This window comes from Nicotiana sylvestris, chromosome 9, assembly GCF_000393655.2.
Source record: "Nicotiana sylvestris chromosome 9, ASM39365v2, whole genome shotgun sequence".
Taxonomy (NCBI): Eukaryota; Viridiplantae; Streptophyta; class Magnoliopsida; order Solanales; family Solanaceae; genus Nicotiana; species Nicotiana sylvestris.
Genome location: NC_091065.1, coordinates 34,258,450 through 34,278,265, shown reverse-complemented (window position 1 = coordinate 34,278,265; position 19,816 = coordinate 34,258,450). Strand labels below are relative to the sequence as shown.

Below are 19,816 nucleotides of genomic sequence, written 5' to 3'. Positions count from 1 at the left end.
TGTTTTTGAGGACGTACTGAGGTTGAGGCTATTTCCCTTTTCTCTACGGGGAAAAGCATTGGACTAGTTAGAGAGGTTGCCCAACCATTCCATCACCACTTGGGATGAGTTGGCAGAAAAGTTCATTTCCAATTCTTCTCTCCGGTACATATGGCAACGCTTCAGGATGATATTCTTGCTTTCAAGAAAGAACCCAATGAGCCATTGTACGAGATTTGGGAAAGATATTGTACCATGGTTAAAGAGTGTCCGAACAATAATATGACCGAGGCCATGATCCAACAGACCTTCTACAGGGGGATCAACACAACTAATCAATATGTGGTTAACCAACTCGCCGGGGGTAACTTCATGAACACACCATATGCTGAAGCTTGTGAAATTCTTGATGAGATGGTGGATACCTCTTCGGTGTGGCAAAGTAGAGCCAATGTGGCACAAGGTGAACCTAATGTTATTCACCTACATAGGGAGCTACACGACCACGGGAAAGCTATAGCCGATTTGACAACTACCATGAACCAATTTGCCAAGGCTCAACTTTAACAAGTTTAAGGGCCGAAACAAGTGCATGCAATGGAAGGTGTGAATATGATGGTAAACAAAAGATGACAACAAAGTCAACAAATGCAAAACCGTCTGGAATAATTTATGCAAGATGATAGTGGTTATGATCAAGGTGATTCATTCAATGAGCAAGATGAACAAGTTCTATATGTCGATGATTATCAAGGTCAAAGAAACAATGCTCAAGGGAAAAATCAACAACAATGGAGGTCACAAGGGAACCAAGGTAATTGGAACAACCAAAACCACCAAGGCAATTGGAGTGGTGGTAATTCTAATCAAAGCAATTGGAACAATTAAGGAAATTAAGGCAATTGGGGCAACAACAACCAAGGCAATTGGGGAGGCAATAATCAAAGAGGGTAGAATAATAACAACAACCGGGGGCCGGGTTTTCAAAGGCCTCCGATATTCCAACAACCAAGTAATCCACCCCTATCCTTCTCAAGGCCCGAGCTCTTCTTCCAATGAGATGGGTAGAATTGAAAACATGTTTAAACATATGATGGAGAAGAATGCCGACTCCGATGCTCAAATTACCTCGCACAACACTCTATTCAGAATTTGGAGGTTCAATTAGGCCAAATCTCACAAGTTTTGAACACTCATCCTAAGGGGGAACTACATAGTGATACGGTAGTCAACCCGAAGGGTGGGAATAATACGGGACATGCTATGGCCATGACTACTAGAAGTAGAAAAGGTGGAGATGAAACCACTTCAAATCAAAAAAGGATTGTGGATGAAGATATTGTGGTTAAAGAGGATGAAATCCCAAGCAATGTGGTTCAAGCTAATGAAGAAGTGAGAATTGATATAGATGAAAGTGTGGAGGAGACGCAAGAAGAGGTGAACCCGTCTAGGGAACACGTGAGTGACATGCCAAAGGCTAAGGCACCAATGCCAAGGCCTCCTCCTTCATACCCTCAAAGGCTTGCAAAGCAAAACAATGAAAACCAATTCAAAAAGTTTATTGATATGATGAAGAGGTTGTCAATTAATGTGCCATTGGTTGAGGTATTAGAATAAATGCCGAGATATGAAAAATTCATGAAGGATTTGGTAACTAAGAAAAGATCAATGAATTTTGAACCATCAACATGACTCACCAAGTGAGTGCTATTATGAACTCAATGGCTCCAAAGTTGGAAGATCCGGGCGCTTTCACAATCCCTTGCACTATTGGGAGCGCCGATTTTGCCAAAAGCATTATGTGATCTCGGGGAAAGTATCAACTTGATGCCCTACTCGGTGTTCAAAACTTTGGGAATTGGGAAATCAAGACCTACATCCATGAGGTTGCAAATGGTGTATCAGACAATGAAGAGGCCTTTGGGTATTATTGATGATGTTTCGGTTAGAGTTGATAAGTTCATTCTCCCAGCGGACTTCGTTATACTTGATTGTGAAGTGGACTATGAGGTGCCTATCATTTTGGGTAGACCTTTCCTCACTACGGGGAAGACTCTTGTTGATGTGAAAGCCGATGAGCTCACTTTCCGGGCGCATGACAAAAAGGTGGTTTTCCATGTGAGCAAATCAATGAGGCAACCGAATAGTAATGAAGTTTGTTCATTTGTGAATTTGGTAACCGAGTGTAAGGCCCCATGAAAATTTCTGCTCAAAAACCCGAATCTCGTAGTGCCATGTTAGGATCATGTGTTAGAAATTCATAAAATTCTTCCGGACACTTTGGATTGATCTGTGCATTAAAAAGTTAAGGAACTGTGTTTTCCAAAAAAGTGCATTTCTGTGGTCCATTATGCGGTCGCATAATTAGATATACGGACCGCATATTCACCACAGAGCCAAACAATTTGATGGTTAATTTGAGGTCAACTATGCGGCCAATTATGCGATCGTATAATCGATATGCGGGCCGCATAGTCATCGCATAATCCCCTTGGAATTTTTGTGAGAAGCAGATCTGTGGTGTTTTATGCTACCGCGGAACAGGTATGCAAACCGCATTCTATCGCACACCTAGACAGTTTGTTTAGGTTTTTGGGACCATTTTTGCGGTCCATTTCGCGGGGCGCATGTCCATTATGCGATTGCATATGCGATCACAGATTTCGTCGGGGCTCCTATTTTCTAACTTTTAAAACCCGACTCCATCCTATTAAAAACATCCGATTAGACACCTTTTATGATATTTTGCTGCAAATAGAGTGAGAAAGGAGTTCTAGAGAGAGAGAGAGGGTGATCTTCATCAAGTCCCCACTCAATCCTTGCCTAAACACTTGAAGATTATCACGTAAAACTGCTAGACCTTCACCCAAGAGGTAAGAACTTGAGCCCTAACCCTTGGTTTCGAAATTCACATTAGAATGAGTAATTAGCTTGGGGGTTCATGGGTATAAGAATGGATTTTCTTGCATGCATAAAATATAATAGGGTATGGGGAGGTTGCGAACTAAAAAATAGCAATTGGGGTACAAAATGATAGAAATCTCACACAAAAGGGTCCTATAATCACAATGCACACCTAGTGCTTGATGATGTGCTCAAATGAGCTAGAATCTTAATCATGTCTCTAATTCTTGGTTCAATTTGTAATTTTCATAAAATAGATTGAAGTTGCTAAGAGTCCCAAAATTTTGTAAGAAGTTAAGGAAAGCTTTATTGAGGTATGTATGGCTAAAACCCCCCTCCTATTAGAAATTGAGCTCCGTTGGTATGTGTATGTGCAAAAGTGGTAAGACCGAAAACTTGATTGATGTATTGATTGTTATTTTACATGAATTGGTTTTGAAATTGTATATATATATATATATATATATATATATATATATTTATTTATTTATATATATATACATGAAAGGTGTGCCTCAATGTGTGCAAAGTGTTATTCTAGATATTTAAAGATGTGCAAAGAATATTAACCGTGTGTTGAAATTGCCTAGACTTCACGTCAAGAGTTAAAACTGAGATTGTCATGCTAATTATGTGAAATCTTACCTATGCTTACAACTTGAATTGCTTTTGTATGTTCCTATGATCATAAATTGCAAGATTGACATTGAAAGTGGAAATGATGTGATAATTGTGGCCCTAAGCGCCGATGAATTGGTATGACATATGTTAAATAAAGACTCAAATGAGATGATTAATGAGAAAGGAACAATGCCTAGGTAAGGTGGCCCAGCCGGTCGGACACCATGCCGCACACATGGTGGTAATGTGCTGATATTGAATTTCGGAAAAGGGAGATAAGACGGTGATTGAGGTATATGTCTAAAATGAGACAACCTAGCTGATCGGGTCGTGATCGGACTCCGCTCAAGATAGCGGTGCTATTGAGAACAATGATGAACATATGAAATGCCCCAAACTAAAGTTATGTAAATCACGTGAAAGTTGTTTGATTCATTATTTGATGATGTGGTGTTCGGTTAAAGCTTTGATTGTCTCTTGTGATTTTCTTAAATTCTTGCATGATAGTTCTTTCTAATAAGATGGTGTTTAGTTATACATACTAGTACTATTCCATGGTACTAACATCCCTTTTGCTGGGGGTGATACATTTTTAAATGAATGTAGGTGCTCCACAGCGGACAGTGCCGATCATGCGTAGCGGAGTATCCTCCTCTCATAGTCTTGGTGAGCCCTTTTTTCCTTCAAGGGGGTTATATTGCACATCTTTTGTTGTGGACTTCCACTTTTGAGGTATAGCTGGGGCCTTGTTGGCAGCGTTGTCATAAATGTTTTTCGTATCCTTAGAGGCTCCATAGACGCTTGTGTGGATTATGTACGGGTGTTGGATGGGTCTATGAACTAAGTTGTAATCTCCAACTATTGTTTCTCTAAATTGTGACTGTATGTAATCTTAGAACTTAACTACGGTTTAAGGTTGTAACATTAAATGATCTATCAATGTTGAATGTACAACCTTTCCTATTGTTTAAATAAACGGAAGCATGGTTTCCTAAATCATACTGAGTTGGGTAGAAAGTGTTTGATAAGGCTTGCTCAGTTGGGTTCAGTCGATTGAGCGCCGGTCGCACCTCCTGAGTTTGGGGCATGACAAACTTGGTATCCGAGCCTAAGGTTTTAAAGTGTCCTAGGATGTCTCAGAGCCGTGCCAAGTAGAGTCTTTCTTATCGGTGTGTAGTCTACCACATCTATAAGTTGGAGGCTACTTCGGCATTTAGGAATAACACCCTTCTTTAATATTCTGGATCATGCGGCAAGACTTTTTATGAAACAATCCCCCCTCTAACTAGTGTATTGTTCTATCTTTCAATAAATGGCACCTAAGAAGAAAGCGAGAATTGACCAAGAAGCCAATGCCACTTCAGGAGTGGCTGATGATTCTGTACGTGATAATGCGGGTGAGGGTAGTCGCCCTGATACCACCTTGCATGGTTCGTCTATTCCAGAGCAGACTACCCCTGTTCCTACACCTGCGGAGGGTACCACTATACCTCCCACTGATACTCCCGTTCTGCCTCTAGCCCCAGCTTCCAGTTCTGGTATTTCCGATGGGGATCTTAGGGGAGCTATTCAGATGTTGACCCAGCTAGTGGCCTTTTAAGACCATAGGTCCAATGTTGGGCCCAATTCATCCAGCCAGCAATGGGATTCCACCAATTCTAGGGTGAATAGATTTCTTCAGTTAGACCCTCCAGTGTTTTCGGGTGCCAATCTAGAAGAAGACCCTCAGGATTTTATTGATGAGATGCACAAGACCCTTAGGGTTATGCGTGCAACTGAGACAGAAGGAGTAAAGTTGGCTGCCTATCGTTTGAAAGGGGTGGCCTATTCATGGTTTGAGTTGTGGGAAGATTCCCGTGAGGAGGGGAGCCCTCCGGCGAGGTGGATCAAGTTTGCCGATGCCTTTACAGATCATTTCCTGCCTACTGAGACAAGGGCAGCCTGTGTAACAGAGTTTGAAAATTTGAAGCAAGGGAGCAAAAGTGTACGGGAGTGCCACATGGAGTTTGCTCGCCTGTCCAAGTATGCCATTCATATGTTACCCACGATGGAGCCAGGGCGTGCCGGTTTGTTTAGGGCCTTAATCCTTTGACTATTAATAAGGCTTCTACAGCTGCATTGAATTCTGGCATGAACCATGGGAAGATGGTAGCATTTGCTCAGGCCACAGAGAACTGTAAACTTAAGAACAAGATGGAGAGAGAGGGTAATAGCAAGGCCCGGTCTACGAGCAACATGAGAGAGTCACTAGGTGAGGGGAGGTCAGCTTTCAGGGGATGATCATCAGGGCCATCCCAGTCTATTGCACAGTCTTCAGCCAGTGCACTACCATCAGGGCCCAGCCAACAGCAACAATGGAGTTGTTTCAGTCCCGGTCAGGGAAACAGGGGATCCCACCAGCGAGGTCGGTCAGAAGAGAGGTCCCAGCAGCAGTAGAGGTCCCCGTGCCCCAGGTGCGGAAATATGCACTCAGGGATTTGCTATTTGGAGTTACCTATATGCTATGGATGTGGGATGAGGGGTCATATACGGAGGCATTGTCGTGTATCTCGCCAGGGAGCGGGTAGGGGCACAACTCAGTCATATGGTCCAGCACCTACTACATCTTCATCCCCCTCTCCAGCTCGAGGTACCCCAACACCCACATGGCGTGGTGCAGCCAGGGGTGGTGCACAAAGTTTAGGAGGACCTAGCCGGTTCTATGCTTTGAGTGGTCGCCAGACTGCAGAGGCTTCTCTAGATGTTGTTATAGGTATTTTGACTGTCCAATCTCATGATGTTTATGCACTTATTGACCTCGGTTCCACCTTGTCCTATGTTACCCCTTTTGTTGCTATGGGATTCGGGATAGAACCAGATCAGCTTCATGAGCCATTTTCGGTGTCTACTCCGATTGGTGAGTCAATTACGACTGCTCGAGTTTATAAAGGTTGTGTTGTCACGGTGCGTGGTAGGGATACCATGGCCGATCTTGTTGAATTAGGGATGGTCGATTTTGATGTAATACTAGGAATGGATTGGCTTTATTCATGCTTTGCCAAGCTTGATTATCGGACTAGAACTATGAGGCTTGAATTTCCTAATGAGCCCGTTGTTGAATGGAAGGGAGATAATGTAGTGCCTAAAGGTCGGCTTATTTTATACCTTAAGGCCGCGAAGATGATCAAGAAGAGGTGTATCTATCATTTAGTTTGGGTTACAGACACCAATGCCGAGGCGCCTAGCCTTGGGTCTGTGCCAGTTGTGAATGAATGTAAAGCCCCAAAAAATTTTGCTAAGTAATCTAAGATTTTGTGGTGCCAAGATAGGCTAATTATTTTATCTTGTGTGCAAGTGAGGGTTCATGATATAATGGATATCAATTAGATAAGTTAATAAGTTTATAAGTCATATTATAAGTAGTTTGGGGTCTAAGGAGAGGCCTAAGTCTAAGCCAAGTTGGAAAAATTTCATAATAGGCTAAAGTTGTAAGTGAATGCGCACAAGACCTCACTTTGGACAAGCATATATATAGTTATATAAAGTTTTGAGTGATGCACAACCTATAAAATTAAAGCCCTTTGAGTCTAGTACCCAACTCAACAAACCGTTCCTCATTTAGAGGTGTATATAGAAAGTTATGACCATTTTACCGGACATGCGTCACCAGCGCGCCCAGGAGCGCGGCCGTGGCGAACCGCGACAAACCAAGGTTTTTCTGCCTGTAAACCGCGGCAGACCACGGTGGAACACGGAGGAACATGTAAAATGTCTAAAATACCCCTGGTCAGTGTAAAAACCGAAGGGGTATTACATTTCCTTCATGTTTTGATCATTCAAGCTCGAATTTTGGGGTTTTCTTCACCCTCTCAAGACCTCCAACCCCTCCCATCTTCAAGGTAAGAAATATTCATTAACTTGGTGTAAAATTCCATTATTCTTACACTAGTATTGATGAAATCTACTCATAAAACACATAGATCTTCAAGAAATTCCTTCAAGAACTCAAAGGAGGGTTTTGCAAGATTTCTTCCAAAAGGTAATCCTATACCCTTAGACTTGTACGTATGAATTTATTATGGGTATATGAGTGTGAATTAAGTATTGGGACTCTTGGTGTGGTGATTAGAAGCCATAAGTTCCTAATAAAAATACATAGTCATTGTAGAGATTGGAAGGTGATTATTTGATGGAATTTTATTGGTTGGGTAAAGATGGGTAATTATAAAGAATGTTTGTGGGTATTGGAGTTGTTATCTTGCTTGCATGTGTTGTCAAAGGTTGTAGAAACATTGTTGAGCTAAAGATGGTAAAGTATGGGTTGTGGGTTGATGAATCCTCTATAAAAGGACCATAAAGATTTAACGCACATATGGTGTTTGATAAAATGCTCGAATGAGCTAGAATTATGAATATCTTCCTAATTTGTGTTCAATTTTGTTATGTCTCGAAGTAGATTGGCATTGCTAGAATTTCCGGAATGTTGTAGTAACTTAAGGAAAAGCTCTTTGAGGTATGTATGGCTAATTTTAACTCTTGTAGAATCCCCTTGTTGTGATGAGCATACGGTATGTGTACCTTGTATGAAAATATGTGTATTGATTGTCTTAGTTGATTTCCACACCATCGTGTTATATGTGATTGTGAAAAGTGATTTGATGTTCCTACCTTATTATGTGCTAAGCTTGTAAATGCTTGAGGATGACGATATGGGAGTATGTGTTAACGAATGAAAGAACGTTAATGTGTCCAAATGTGGGAATGTGTATAATTGCTAAAATCCTGCGTGGTAAATAATGAAAGATGGTATTGTAAAATGACGTAAATGAGTCGAACGATTACGACAAAACCTTGTACATGAATTACTGTTTGGTGACATCTATGGTGTCATGGGCCCAAATGTATGAATTGTTGATATGAACTTGTGCTTCCTTGAAATAATGATTCTTGTGATTAATATGCTTTGAACATTGTTGGTTAAGTCTCGCGATATAATGGTGTATGTAAATGGCAACAAACCAAGTGTGTGTGTGTGTGTGAATGTGTTCATGCGGTAAGAATAGTGTAACAAATGATGGAAAGAAATCATAATTGATGCAATTGAAACAACTGTGGTAATATCATATGTGACTTGTCGCGGGCAATTATCGTTGTGACTTAAATTGTATACGGGCTATTGCATATGATGGGAATGGTATTGATGTTATGAAAATTCTTTGTGAATTATTGTTGTTGTCGTGTGAAATTTGATTGTCCGGTGGGATCGGGTTGCGCGCTGCACCACGAAGTTATAAGGTGTGGGTTGTGGTGATAAGGGTGACCGAGGTAATAAGGGTGGCCGAGGTAATAAGGGTGGAAAAGTGATCGAAATCACTATTGAAATGAAATATATGAAAGTTGTGAAACCATTAATGTGATGAAATAATGTTGAAAGGGGAAAATGAGAGATTGTGGAACTTGTTTGGCTTTGGTTGTTCCTTTCATGTGCATTGGATTGTTGATTCTATTATTGTTTGTTACCTGTGTATTTCTTGATTTTACTTGGGGTAAAGTTTGTTCATACATACCGGTACAATTCAAATGTACTGACGTCCCTTTTGCCGGGAGCACTACATTTGTGTTATGATTGTAGGTGGTTCTATAGCAGGTACTCCAGTCCACCAATAGTAGCACTCCTTCACTTTCCATCAGCTGTATTGGTGAGCCCCTTTTTCCTTTCGGGGCCCTGCGTGGCTCATGCCGCTTTTCCTCCCGAAAATCTTATTTTGGTATTTGCGTAAGGTATAGCTGGAGCCTTGTTACCGGCAAGTATTGTAACACTCTTTTGTATCCCTAGAGGCCCCGTAGACAGGAAATGTGGGTTATGTACTTATGTATTTTGTATTTGGGCAATGTAACATGTAAACCACGCTAAGTAACCATGTATATTATGTAAATCTCTAAGAATGTGTTTAAATCATAAATGGCTATTTCACTTGGTTATCGGATAATGAAGACGCGGGGTAACACGTGGGATAGGAAAGGCACCCAGGTCCGCTTGACTGGGGCTACCCGGTCGAGTGCCGGTCGCGCCTCTCGGTTTTGGGGCGTGACAATAAATTTTTCGATGTCTTTCCAGATGAACTCCCTAGGATTACACCAGATAGGGAGATCAATTTTGGTATCGATGTGATGCCAAGCACGTAGCCTATATCAGTCCCACCTTACAGAATGGCACTGGAAGAATTGAAAGAGCTAAAGGAACAACTGAAGGATTTACTAGAAAAGGGTTTCATCCGGCCGAGTGTGTCCCCGTAGGGCACGCCGATCTTGTTTGTAAGGAAGAAAGATGGGTCACTACGCATGTGTATTGATTACCGGCAACTCAACATGGTCACAATCAAAAATAAATATCCTCTACCAAGAATAGATGACTTGTTTGATCAATTGCAAGGTGCTACACATTTATCAAAAATTGGCTTGCGGTCCGGGTATCATCAATTGAAGATAAGGGAGCAGGATGCTCCAAAAACAGCTTTCAGGACTCGGTATGGGCAATTTGAATTTCTGGTGATGTGTTTTGGGCTAACAAATGCCCCGGCAGCTTTCATGGATCTTATGAATCGAGTCTTCAAGCCTTTTATAGACTCCTTTGTGATAGTGTTCATTGACGATATTCTTGTGTATTCCCGAAGTTGGGAGGACCATGCTGACCATCTCAAGGCAGTTCCGCAGACTCTTCAGCAACATCAATTGTATGCAAAATTTTCAAAATGTGAATTTTGGCTTGAATCTGTCGTATTCTTGGGTCATGTCATCTCTAGGGAAGGAATTTTGGTTGATCCTCAAAAGATTACGGCAGTGAAGAATTGGCCTAGACCTACCACTCCAACGGAGATTCGCAGTTTCTTAGGTTTGGCTGGGTACTACATGAGATTTGTGGAGGGGTTTTCTACTCTTGCCTCTCCATTGACTAAATTGACGCCAGAAAGTAGTTAAATTCCAATGGTCTGATGCTTGTGAAAGGAGTTTCTAAGAATTGAAAACAAGATTGACTACAACACCGGTATTAGCCCTTCTATAGGGTACAGAGGGATGTGTGGTGTATTAGGATGCTTCAATGATCGGGCTTGGGTATGTGTTAATGCAACACAACAAGGTTATAGCTTACGCTTCTAGGTAACTCAAGAATCATGAAAGGAACTATCCAACCCATGACTTAGAGCTTGCGGCAGTGGTGTTTGCGCTAAATATTTGGCGACATTATTTGTATGGGGTCCATGTGGATGTATTTACGGACCACAAGAGCCTTCAATATATTTTCAAGCAGAAGGAGTTGAATCTGAGACAAAGAAGATAGCTAGAGTTACTCAAGGACTATGACATTGATATTCTCTATCACCCGGGAAAGGCTAATGTCGCGGCAGATGCTCTTAGTCAAAAATCTATGGCAAGTTTGGCTCATTTGGAGACATATCAGAGGCTGTTGGCCAGGGAAGTTCACCATTTGGCTAGTTTGGGAGTTCGCCTTGCGGACTCTAATGAAGGAGGAGTGATTGTGCAGAATAGGGCTGAATCATCGCTTGTGGCGGAGGTGAAGGAGAAGCAATTCAACAATCCATTCTTAGCACAACTGAAAGAGAGGATTCATAGACACAAGACCACAAATTTTTCCTTTGGCATGGATGATGGTACCCTATGATACCAAGGCCGCCTATGAGTTCCGAATATTGACGGTCTTCGGGAAAGGATCATGGCAGAAGCTCACACTTCTAAGTATTTCGTGCACCCAAGATCTACAAAAATTTATCATGATCTCAAGGAAGTTTATTGGTGGAACAACATGAAAAAGGATGTGCCGGACTTTGTGGTAAAATGTCCGAACTATTAGCAAGTGAAGGCCGAACATCAAACGTCCGGCGGATTGGCCCAAAGCATAGAAATCCCAATGTGGAAATGGGAGATGATTAACATGGATTTTGTGGTAGGGTTACCGCACACTCCGCGCAAGTTTGACTCAATTTGGGTAATCGTGGATCGACTCACGAAATCAGCGCACTTCTTGCTAGTTAAATCTACCGACACAGCAAAACAATATGCTCAATTGTATATCAAAGAAATAGTCAGATTTCATTACACTCTAGTCTCAATCATTTCAGATTGAGGGGCTCAGTTCACAGCCAACTTTTGGAAGAAATTTCAGCAAGGTTTGGGTACGCAGGTAAATCTTAGCATAACTTTTCATCCTCAAATCGACGGGCAAGCAGAGAGGACTATTCAGACACTTGAGGACATGTTGTGTGCATGTACTCTTAATTTCAAGGGTAGTTGGGATGACCATTTGTCACTCGTAGAATTTGCTTATAACAACAACTTCCATGCTAGTATCCAAATGGCACCATTCGAGGCATTGTATGGTAGGAGATGTAGGTCTCCCATTGGGTGGTTCGAGGTTGGAGAAACAAAATTGATAGGGTCGGACCTTATGCATCAGGCCATGGAGAAAGTCAAAATGATTAAGGAGAGGTTGCAAAATGCTCAGAGTCGCCAAAAGTCGTATTCGGATGTTCGTCGCAGAGATTTGGAGTTCAAAGAAGATGATTGGGTATTTTTAAAGGTTTCCCCCATAAAGGGTATCATGCGGTTTGGAAAGAAAGGGAAATTGACTTCGAGGTATGTCGGACCGTACAAAATCATTCATAGGATTGGTCAGGTGGAATACAAGCTCGAGTTGCCACTCAAGATGTCATTGGTACACCCAATCTTCCATGTGTCTATGTTAAAGAAGGTGGTGGGAGATCCGTCCACTATTGTGCCTGTTGAAACTATTGAGGTTAATGAAGAACTGTCCTATGAAGAAGTTCCAGTTGCCATTCTTGACAGGTAAGTCCGGAAATTGATAAGGAAATTGCCTCCGTAAAATTGTTATGGCGGAACCGGCAGGTTGAGGAAGACACTTGGGAAGCAGAGGAAGAAATGAGAAAGAAGTACCCACATTTGTTTGTATAGCCATGTAATAGCTTTTTATGCATTTGGTCCCTATGAACTCTTATATTTTGATTTGATTTATGTAAAACTGTTCTATTTTGGTTATATATTGCCTATGCGGCCATGGTTGGTGTTGTACAAGTTATGTTATGTATATGGGACATGTATATGCTATTAGGATATGTTTCTGGGGCCCTCTGACAGGTGGATAGGCCTAGATACAAAGGAAACTCTAGCGAAATTTTTAGAAACTTAGGGAGTTAGCCAAATTTAGGGTTGTTGATATGTTTCATGTTGTGAAAAGCTGAGGTTGCATAAAGGTTGCTGATGAGTGAACCTTGATCCTCATTCGAGGACGAATGATCTTAAGTGGGGGAGGATGTAAGGCCCCATGAAAATTTCTACTAAAAAACCCGAATCTCGTAGTGCCAAATTAGGATCATATGTTAGAAATTCATAAAATTCTTCCGGACCCTTTGGATTGATCTGTGCATTAAAAAGTTAAGGAACTGTGTTTTCCAGAAAAGTTTGTTTCTGCGGTCCATTATGCGGTCGCATAATAGATATGCGGATCGCATAGTTGCCGCAAAGCCAGTTTGATGGTTAATTTGAGGTAACCTATGCGGCCAGTTATGCGATCACATAATCGATATGCGGGCCGCATAGTCATCGCATAATCCCCTTGGAATTTTTGTGAGAAGCAGATCTACCGTGTTTTATGCGACCGCGGAATAGGTATGTGGCCCGCATTTCTATCGCACACCAGACAGTTTGTTCAGGTTTTTGTGACCATTTTTGCTGTCCATTTCGCGGGCCGCATGTCCATTATGCGATTGCATATTCGATCGCAGATTTCGTCGGGGCTCCTATTTTCTAACTTTTAAAACCTGACCCCATGCCATTAAAAATACCCCATTAGACCCCTTTTATGTTATTTTGCTGCAAATAGAGTGAGAAAGGGAGTTTTAGAGAGAGAGGGTGATCTTCATCAAGTCCCCACTCAATCCTTGCCTAAACCCTTGAAGATTATCAAGTAAAGCTGCTAGACCTTCACCCCAAGAGGTAAGAACTTGAGCCCTAACCCTTGGTTTCGAAATTCACACTAGAATGAGTAATTAGCTTGGGGGTTCATGGGTATAAGAATGGATTTTCTTGCATGCATAAAAGATAATAGGGTATGGGGAGGTTGCGAACTAAAAAGATATCAATTGGGGTATAAAATGATAGAAATCTCACACAAAAGGGTCCTATAATCATACCTAGTGCTTGATGATGTGCTCAAATGAGCTAGAATCTTAATCATGTCTCTAATTCTTGGTTCAATTTGTAATTTTCATAAAATAGATTGAAGTTGCTAAGAGTCCCGAAATTTTGTAAGAAATTAAGGAAAGCTTTATTGAGATATGTATGGCTAAAACCCCCTTCCTATTAGAAATTGAGCTCTGTTGGTATGTGTATGTGCAAATGTGGTAAGACCGAAAACTTGATTAATGTATTGATTGTTATTTTACATGAATTGGTTTTGAAATTGTATATATATACATGAAAGGTGTGCCTCAATGTGTGCAAAGTGTTATTCTAGATATTTAAAGATGTGCAAGGAATATGAACCATGTGTTGAAATTGCATGGACTCGTCAAGAGTTAAAACTGAGATTGCCATGCTAATTATGTGAAATCTTACCTATGCTTACAACTTGAATTGCTTTTGTATGTGCCTATGATCATAAATTGCAAGATTGACATTGAAAATGGAAACAATGTGATAATTGTGGCCCTAAGCGCCGATGAATTGGTATGACATATATGAAATAAAGACTCAAATGAGATGATTAATGAGAAAGGAACAATGTTAGGTAAGGCAGCCTAGCCGATCGGGCCGTGATCAGATACCATGCCGCACACATGGTGGTAATGTGCTGATATTGAATTCCGGAAAAGGGAAATAAGACGGTGATTGAGGTATATGTCTCAAATGAGGCAACCTAGCTGATCGGGTCGTGATCGGACTCTACTCAAGATAGCAATGACATTGAGAACAATGATGAACATATGAAATGCCCCAAACTAAAGTTATGGAAATCACATGAAAGTTGTTTGATTCATTATTTGATGATGTGGTGTTCGGTTAAAGATTTGATTGTCTCTTGTGATTTTCTTGAATTCTTGCATGATAGTTCTTTATAATAAGATGGTGTTTAGTTATACATACTAGTACTATTCCATGGTACTAACGTCCCTTTTCCCGGGAACGCTACATTTTTAAATGAATGTAGGTGGCTCCATAGCAGACATTGCCGATCACGCGTAGCGGAGTATCCTCCTCTCATAGTCTTGGTTAGCCCCTTTTTCCTTCAAGGGGGGTATATTGCACATCTATTGTTGTGGACTTCCACTTTTGAGGTATAGACGGGGCCTTGTTTCCGGCATTGTCATAAATGTCTTTCGTATCCTTAGAGGCTCTGTAGACATTTGTGTGGGTTATGTACGGGTGTTGGACGAGTCTATGAACTAAGTTGTAATCTCCAACTATTATTTCTATAAATTGTGATTGTATATAATCTTGGAACTTAACTACGGTTTAAGGTTGTAATATGAAATGATCTATCAATGTTGAATGTACAACCTTTCCTATTGTCTAAATAAACGGAAGCATAGTTTGCTAAATCATACTGAGTGGGTAGAAAGTGTTTGATAAGGCTTGCTCAGTTGGGTTCACTCGATTGAGCGTCGGTTGCGCCTCCCGAGTTTGGGGCGTGACACCGACGTGATAGTTGATGATGCTAGCGTAACAATGAATGTCAAGGACAAATTGGAAGTTGTTTTGCTCAACCTAGACGATGATGAGGAGAGTGATGTCTATGTGGAGAGTGTAAATGCATTGCAAGGCATAGGGTCCTACACTTATGAGCCCCGAAAACTATCTTTGGATCTTGAAAACAGGAAGAATCCTCCAACAAAGCCCTCAATCGAGGAGCCTCCTACCTTGGAGCTAAAGCTATTGCCCCCGCACCTTAGGTATGAATTCCTTCGCCCTTATTCTACTCTACCAGTTATCCGTTCTTCTTGCTTAACTAACATGAAGGTGTCACACCTCCTTTTTACCTACACCCTGTGGAAGGGAGTATGTAAGGGAGTTTTTCCAATTAAAGGACAATCGAAATGGGATTTATTTATTAAAGATTTAGAGTCACCACTTGGGATAATTTATGCTGTCCCAAGTCACCGATTTAAAATCCTGAATTGAGGAAGTTGACTCTATTTATGGTCTGCGAACACAGATATCCGGGTAAGGAATTCTGTTAACCCAGGAGAAAGTGTTAGGCACACCCGAGTTCCGTGGTTTTAGAACGGTCGCTTTGATCATACTTGGCTTAATCAGATCGTTTAATTACTCATTTTAGAACCAATGTGTATTAGCCGCTTTTAATTAGGAAATTATCTTGAAACGGGTCACGCGTACGTGTACCCATTTGTTTGGCACGTCAAAAATCATGTCACGCGAATGTGTCCACAATTAATAACGCTTTATTATTGTTAAGAAAGTTTGGCTGAAATTGAGCGAACGCATACTCCGGTTTTGTTTTTAGAAACGTAATTATGTCATGCGAACATGCACACAATCACAATAATTTGATTAACTAAGAGTATGCCAAAAATTTCATAGCAAGATATTTGATAATCACGATATTTTGCTAATTATTACATCAGCCAAATAAAGAAAGCATTTCACACATGAAAATAGGACACTATTCTGTCTCAGCTAACATACATACACTCTGCATCTATTATTTATTTCCTTTAGACAAATTCATTGTACAATTTGATTCATCCTAAGTTTTTCTCCAATTTGGAGACTCTCCGCTAGTCATGTAAGCAGAACTTGTAACGACCCAAAAGAGCACAAAATATTGATCGGCATATCACAATCAAACTGCAGAATGACCATCGAAATTAATTACCCAGCGGTATCCGTAAAAGTTCACTATAAAATATCAAGAACGAAACAATGTGCATCACTTGGCATTTTTGCGGACAAACACCAAGAATCGGTTATATTAGGTTGAAGGAACTAAAAGTTTAAAGTAACAAATCAAATACTCATGTTCAACAGAGAGTGATAAACTCATAACATTTAACAAAACCATGCATTTAAGTACGGAATGAAACTGAAAATATTGAGATAAGATAAAATGAACCTTTGCAATTACTTGACTGCTTCTTTCAAAATTCAAACAAGGATGAACCTCTGACCGGAGCCGAGACCGTTAAATGGAAACTCATCGTCGACAACGATAGTACCTCGACTTGCAGCTGAACGGAGACTCGAACAGCAACTTCCGACGACTCGAAGCTCACCGGAAAAACTTGAACCAAACAAAAACGACGAAGATGAACTCCAAATAATTTTGAATTTATTTTATGCTATTTTTGGTCTGGATTTTGGACTGAAACTGTAGTATTTTGAAGGTGGTTTGGCTGGGTGTGCGTCAATTGAGCAGAGATGGCAGGTTCGCCGATGGGGGGAGGTCTTTAGTTCTCTGCCGCTGCTTTTGTGTTGAAGAGAGGGTATGTTTTTATGTGGAGATGGGATCGTTTATTGTAAGGAAAACGGGTGGAGAAGAAGCTGAAAATGAGAGGTCTTCAATGGGTGTTCAGCGGCTGAAGAAGATGACTAACGGGGGGGGGGGGATTTTCCTTTAAAAGCTGCGCCCAGATTTTCTTCTCCCCCTTTTAGATTTTTTAAGCATTAATTTATATGTAGAGTCTAGGTTTAGGTGTATCTTTGTGTATTTTGCCCATTAGTCCCTAGGTCTTTTGTGTTAAGTCCTTAGAGTCTTCTTTATTTGTCTTTTATTCCAAAGAAGAGTCTAGAAGGGTCCCTAGGCTTAATGAACTAATCCGAATTGGGCCAAGAATTGGGTTCTAAAACTCTTAAAATTATGATCCAATACCTTAATTGACTCATTTTAAAGTAAGATAAAAATACTACCCCATGCCAAAGGCTAATATGAAACTATTATATATATATATATATATATATTTGTATTTTCAAAATTATATAAAGATAAAAATAAGTATTATTTTTATATATTTTTATTTAAATTTACGAAAGATATGTAAGCTAAAAATATATTTTTTCGTAATTTTCATTTTTATGAAAAAAATAAGTAAAAAAGTTAAAAATAGTTGAAATAGTTATATTAGGCCTAAATTAAATATTTATATGCTAAAACACAAAAAATCTTGGGGAGGGTCAAAAATCACATGTCTACAGCTGCCCCTCTTTGACTGGAAAGATGAGGTATTTTCAGACAAAGAACGACTAGACAGGTTTTTTGACCCGACCCTTATTTACAGGGACCAAAAACTCAGAGATTTAAGACTGTGACCGAGAGCCCTGGTCTCTGAGCTGCCTACATATCCTTGGCTATAAAGGAATCAGGCCACGTGTAGTTCAGAAGTGAGTGAGATGATAGAGTATGCCGAGGTGGAGAGACGGTCGAGGTGCCGTCGAGGTTCCGGTCCGCGGTCCCGTTATTACATCAAAATCAAAACATGAAAAAGACTAGCTAAGCCTGTCAACTACGAGTTACAAGATTCCTATCTATAAGTCTTCTGAAACTTGATCTTGAGTCTTGAATGGTTCTTCATTTGGACTTTGGATTTGAACCTTGATGCTTGCTAGTTATAGGTGCTAGCTCGTTCTTCTTCAGCTTTTCGGATCAAAACAGGACGTGCAGAGCTTGTGACCTCAGCCATGTCTTGAGCAGCTCACATCTTTCATTAACTTCTGCATTTGGATTCACTTCTTGTCTTTCTTTTTGTTTTTTCTTTTTATTCTGGATTGTGACTAACTTCTGTTGATCATCTAGGACTGCTGACTCGCATTCTTGATGCGAGCTTCTTTTGTTGCTGACCCGAATTACATTCTGAATTGAATTCCCCTTTTTTTCTTCTCAGGTGGGTGCCTGATTGCTGAACTTGACCTCTCTTCTCTTGTTACTTGACACTATTTCCCCTTGCACCTTGAACCATTTTCCTCTGAAACTTGAACTGTCTTCCTTCAAAACTACTTTCCCTTGAAACTCGAGTTGTCTTCCTTCAACACTGCTTTACCTAGAAACTTGAGTTGTCTTCCCTTGTTCTCCAGGTGGGCACCTGATTACAACAAAACAGACAAAACAAAAGAAATTTTTTCTGCCCCAGTTTGCACTAGGAAGATTTGTGAGTTGTTAGCAAAATTGTAAACCACTTGTACTATTGATGCAATGATGAGAGTAAACTAAAGAATAGACAAGGAAAACTATAAACTACACTTGACTAAAGTAAAGACTGACCCTATTCTCCAGGCGAGACCCCCTGATTTCAGGAAAACTAAACATTGATATTCTTAAGAAAACTAAAAAAATGACCCATTTTTCAAATCCAAACTTCCTCTTTTTTTTTCTTTTTTTTTTCAAAATACCCTAGGAGAAAATTCGTCAGACTAGGTTTTCTATCTTAGGAGAAAGATTCATCCGACTAAAATTTCTATCCTAGGAGAAAGTTCATCAGACTAGGTCTTCTATCTTAGGAGAAAAATTCATCAGACTAAGATTTTGATCCTAGGAGAAAGTTCATCAGACTAGGTCCTCTTTTTGTTATCTTAGGAGAAAGATTCATTAGACTAAGACGTTTATCCTAGGAGAAAAGTCATCAGACTAGGTCTTCTAATTTATTATCTTAGGAGAAAGATTCATCCGACTAAGATTTTGATCCTAGGAGAAAATTCATCAGACTAGGTCCTCTATCTTAGGAGAAAAATTCATCAGACTAAGATTGTGATCCTAGGAGAAAGTTCATCAGACTAGGTTTTCTATCTTAGGAGAAAAATTCATCAGACTAAGATTTATATTGGGAGGAACATCCATCAGACTAGGACTTTTTATCCTATGAGGAAAAATGTGAAGATCAATGGCAAGATTTTATGAACAATAGCAAGACAAATAAAGGCAAAGATTTGAGAAACTTCCCTTTGCCGGCTCTTCTCGTCTTTTCTTTTTTCTTCTCTTTTTTTGTTGTTTTTTTCTTTTTTCTTTTTGAATCACTTTCCTTGCACCGCTTTGTTCCTGTTTCATACAAAGAAAAATTTGTCAGTTTTGAAAATGGTGGTCGGTTTATGGCCTTGAGTCTTTGGGCAGCTTGGCTTCTGCTCAATCAGCTTGAGTCGGCTTCAGGAGACTTTTGCTCTGCATCAACCCTAATTGCTTCACACCCAATACCATTTGTATTTGCGGCTCGATCTATCTTATCCCAACTGGAGATCTTTGCTTAGGTGACCTTTTGTGATATCTTGAATGACTTCCTGCTTTTTGAGCAATTCG

General features: G+C 40.3%; 2 protein-coding genes across 2 annotated transcripts; both read left to right on the top strand.

The window, feature by feature from the left end:
• Positions 1 to 1,242: 1,242 nt before the first annotated feature.
• LOC138877419 (uncharacterized) lies at positions 1,243 to 2,178 on the top strand. The gene is made up of 2 exons (XM_070157028.1): positions 1,243 to 1,584; positions 1,885 to 2,178. Exons 1-2 carry the CDS (start codon positions 1,243 to 1,245, stop codon positions 2,176 to 2,178), a joined length of 636 nt encoding a protein of 211 aa, XP_070013129.1.
• A 9,781-nt stretch (positions 2,179 to 11,959) lies between these two features.
• Positions 11,960 to 12,706, top strand: LOC138877418 (uncharacterized). Its single transcript, XM_070157027.1, has 2 exons — positions 11,960 to 12,345; positions 12,655 to 12,706. Exons 1-2 carry the CDS (start codon positions 11,960 to 11,962, stop codon positions 12,704 to 12,706), a joined length of 438 nt encoding a protein of 145 aa, XP_070013128.1.
• The last annotated feature ends 7,110 nt before the right edge of the window (positions 12,707 to 19,816 follow it).

Coding starts and splice junctions, on each gene's coding strand:
- LOC138877418 (XM_070157027.1), top strand. CDS start 11,960: ATGGAGAAAGTCAAAATGATTAAGGAGAGGTTGCAAAATGCTCAGAGT. Junction 12,346..12,654: donor CCAGTTGCCATTCTTGACAG/GTAAGTCCGGAA, acceptor GCCCTCTGACAG/GTGGATAGGCCTAGATACAA.
- LOC138877419 (XM_070157028.1), top strand. CDS start 1,243: ATGGCCATGACTACTAGAAGTAGAAAAGGTGGAGATGAAACCACTTCA. Junction 1,585..1,884: donor TTAATGTGCCATTGGTTGAG/GTATTAGAATAA, acceptor ATGGTGTATCAG/ACAATGAAGAGGCCTTTGGG.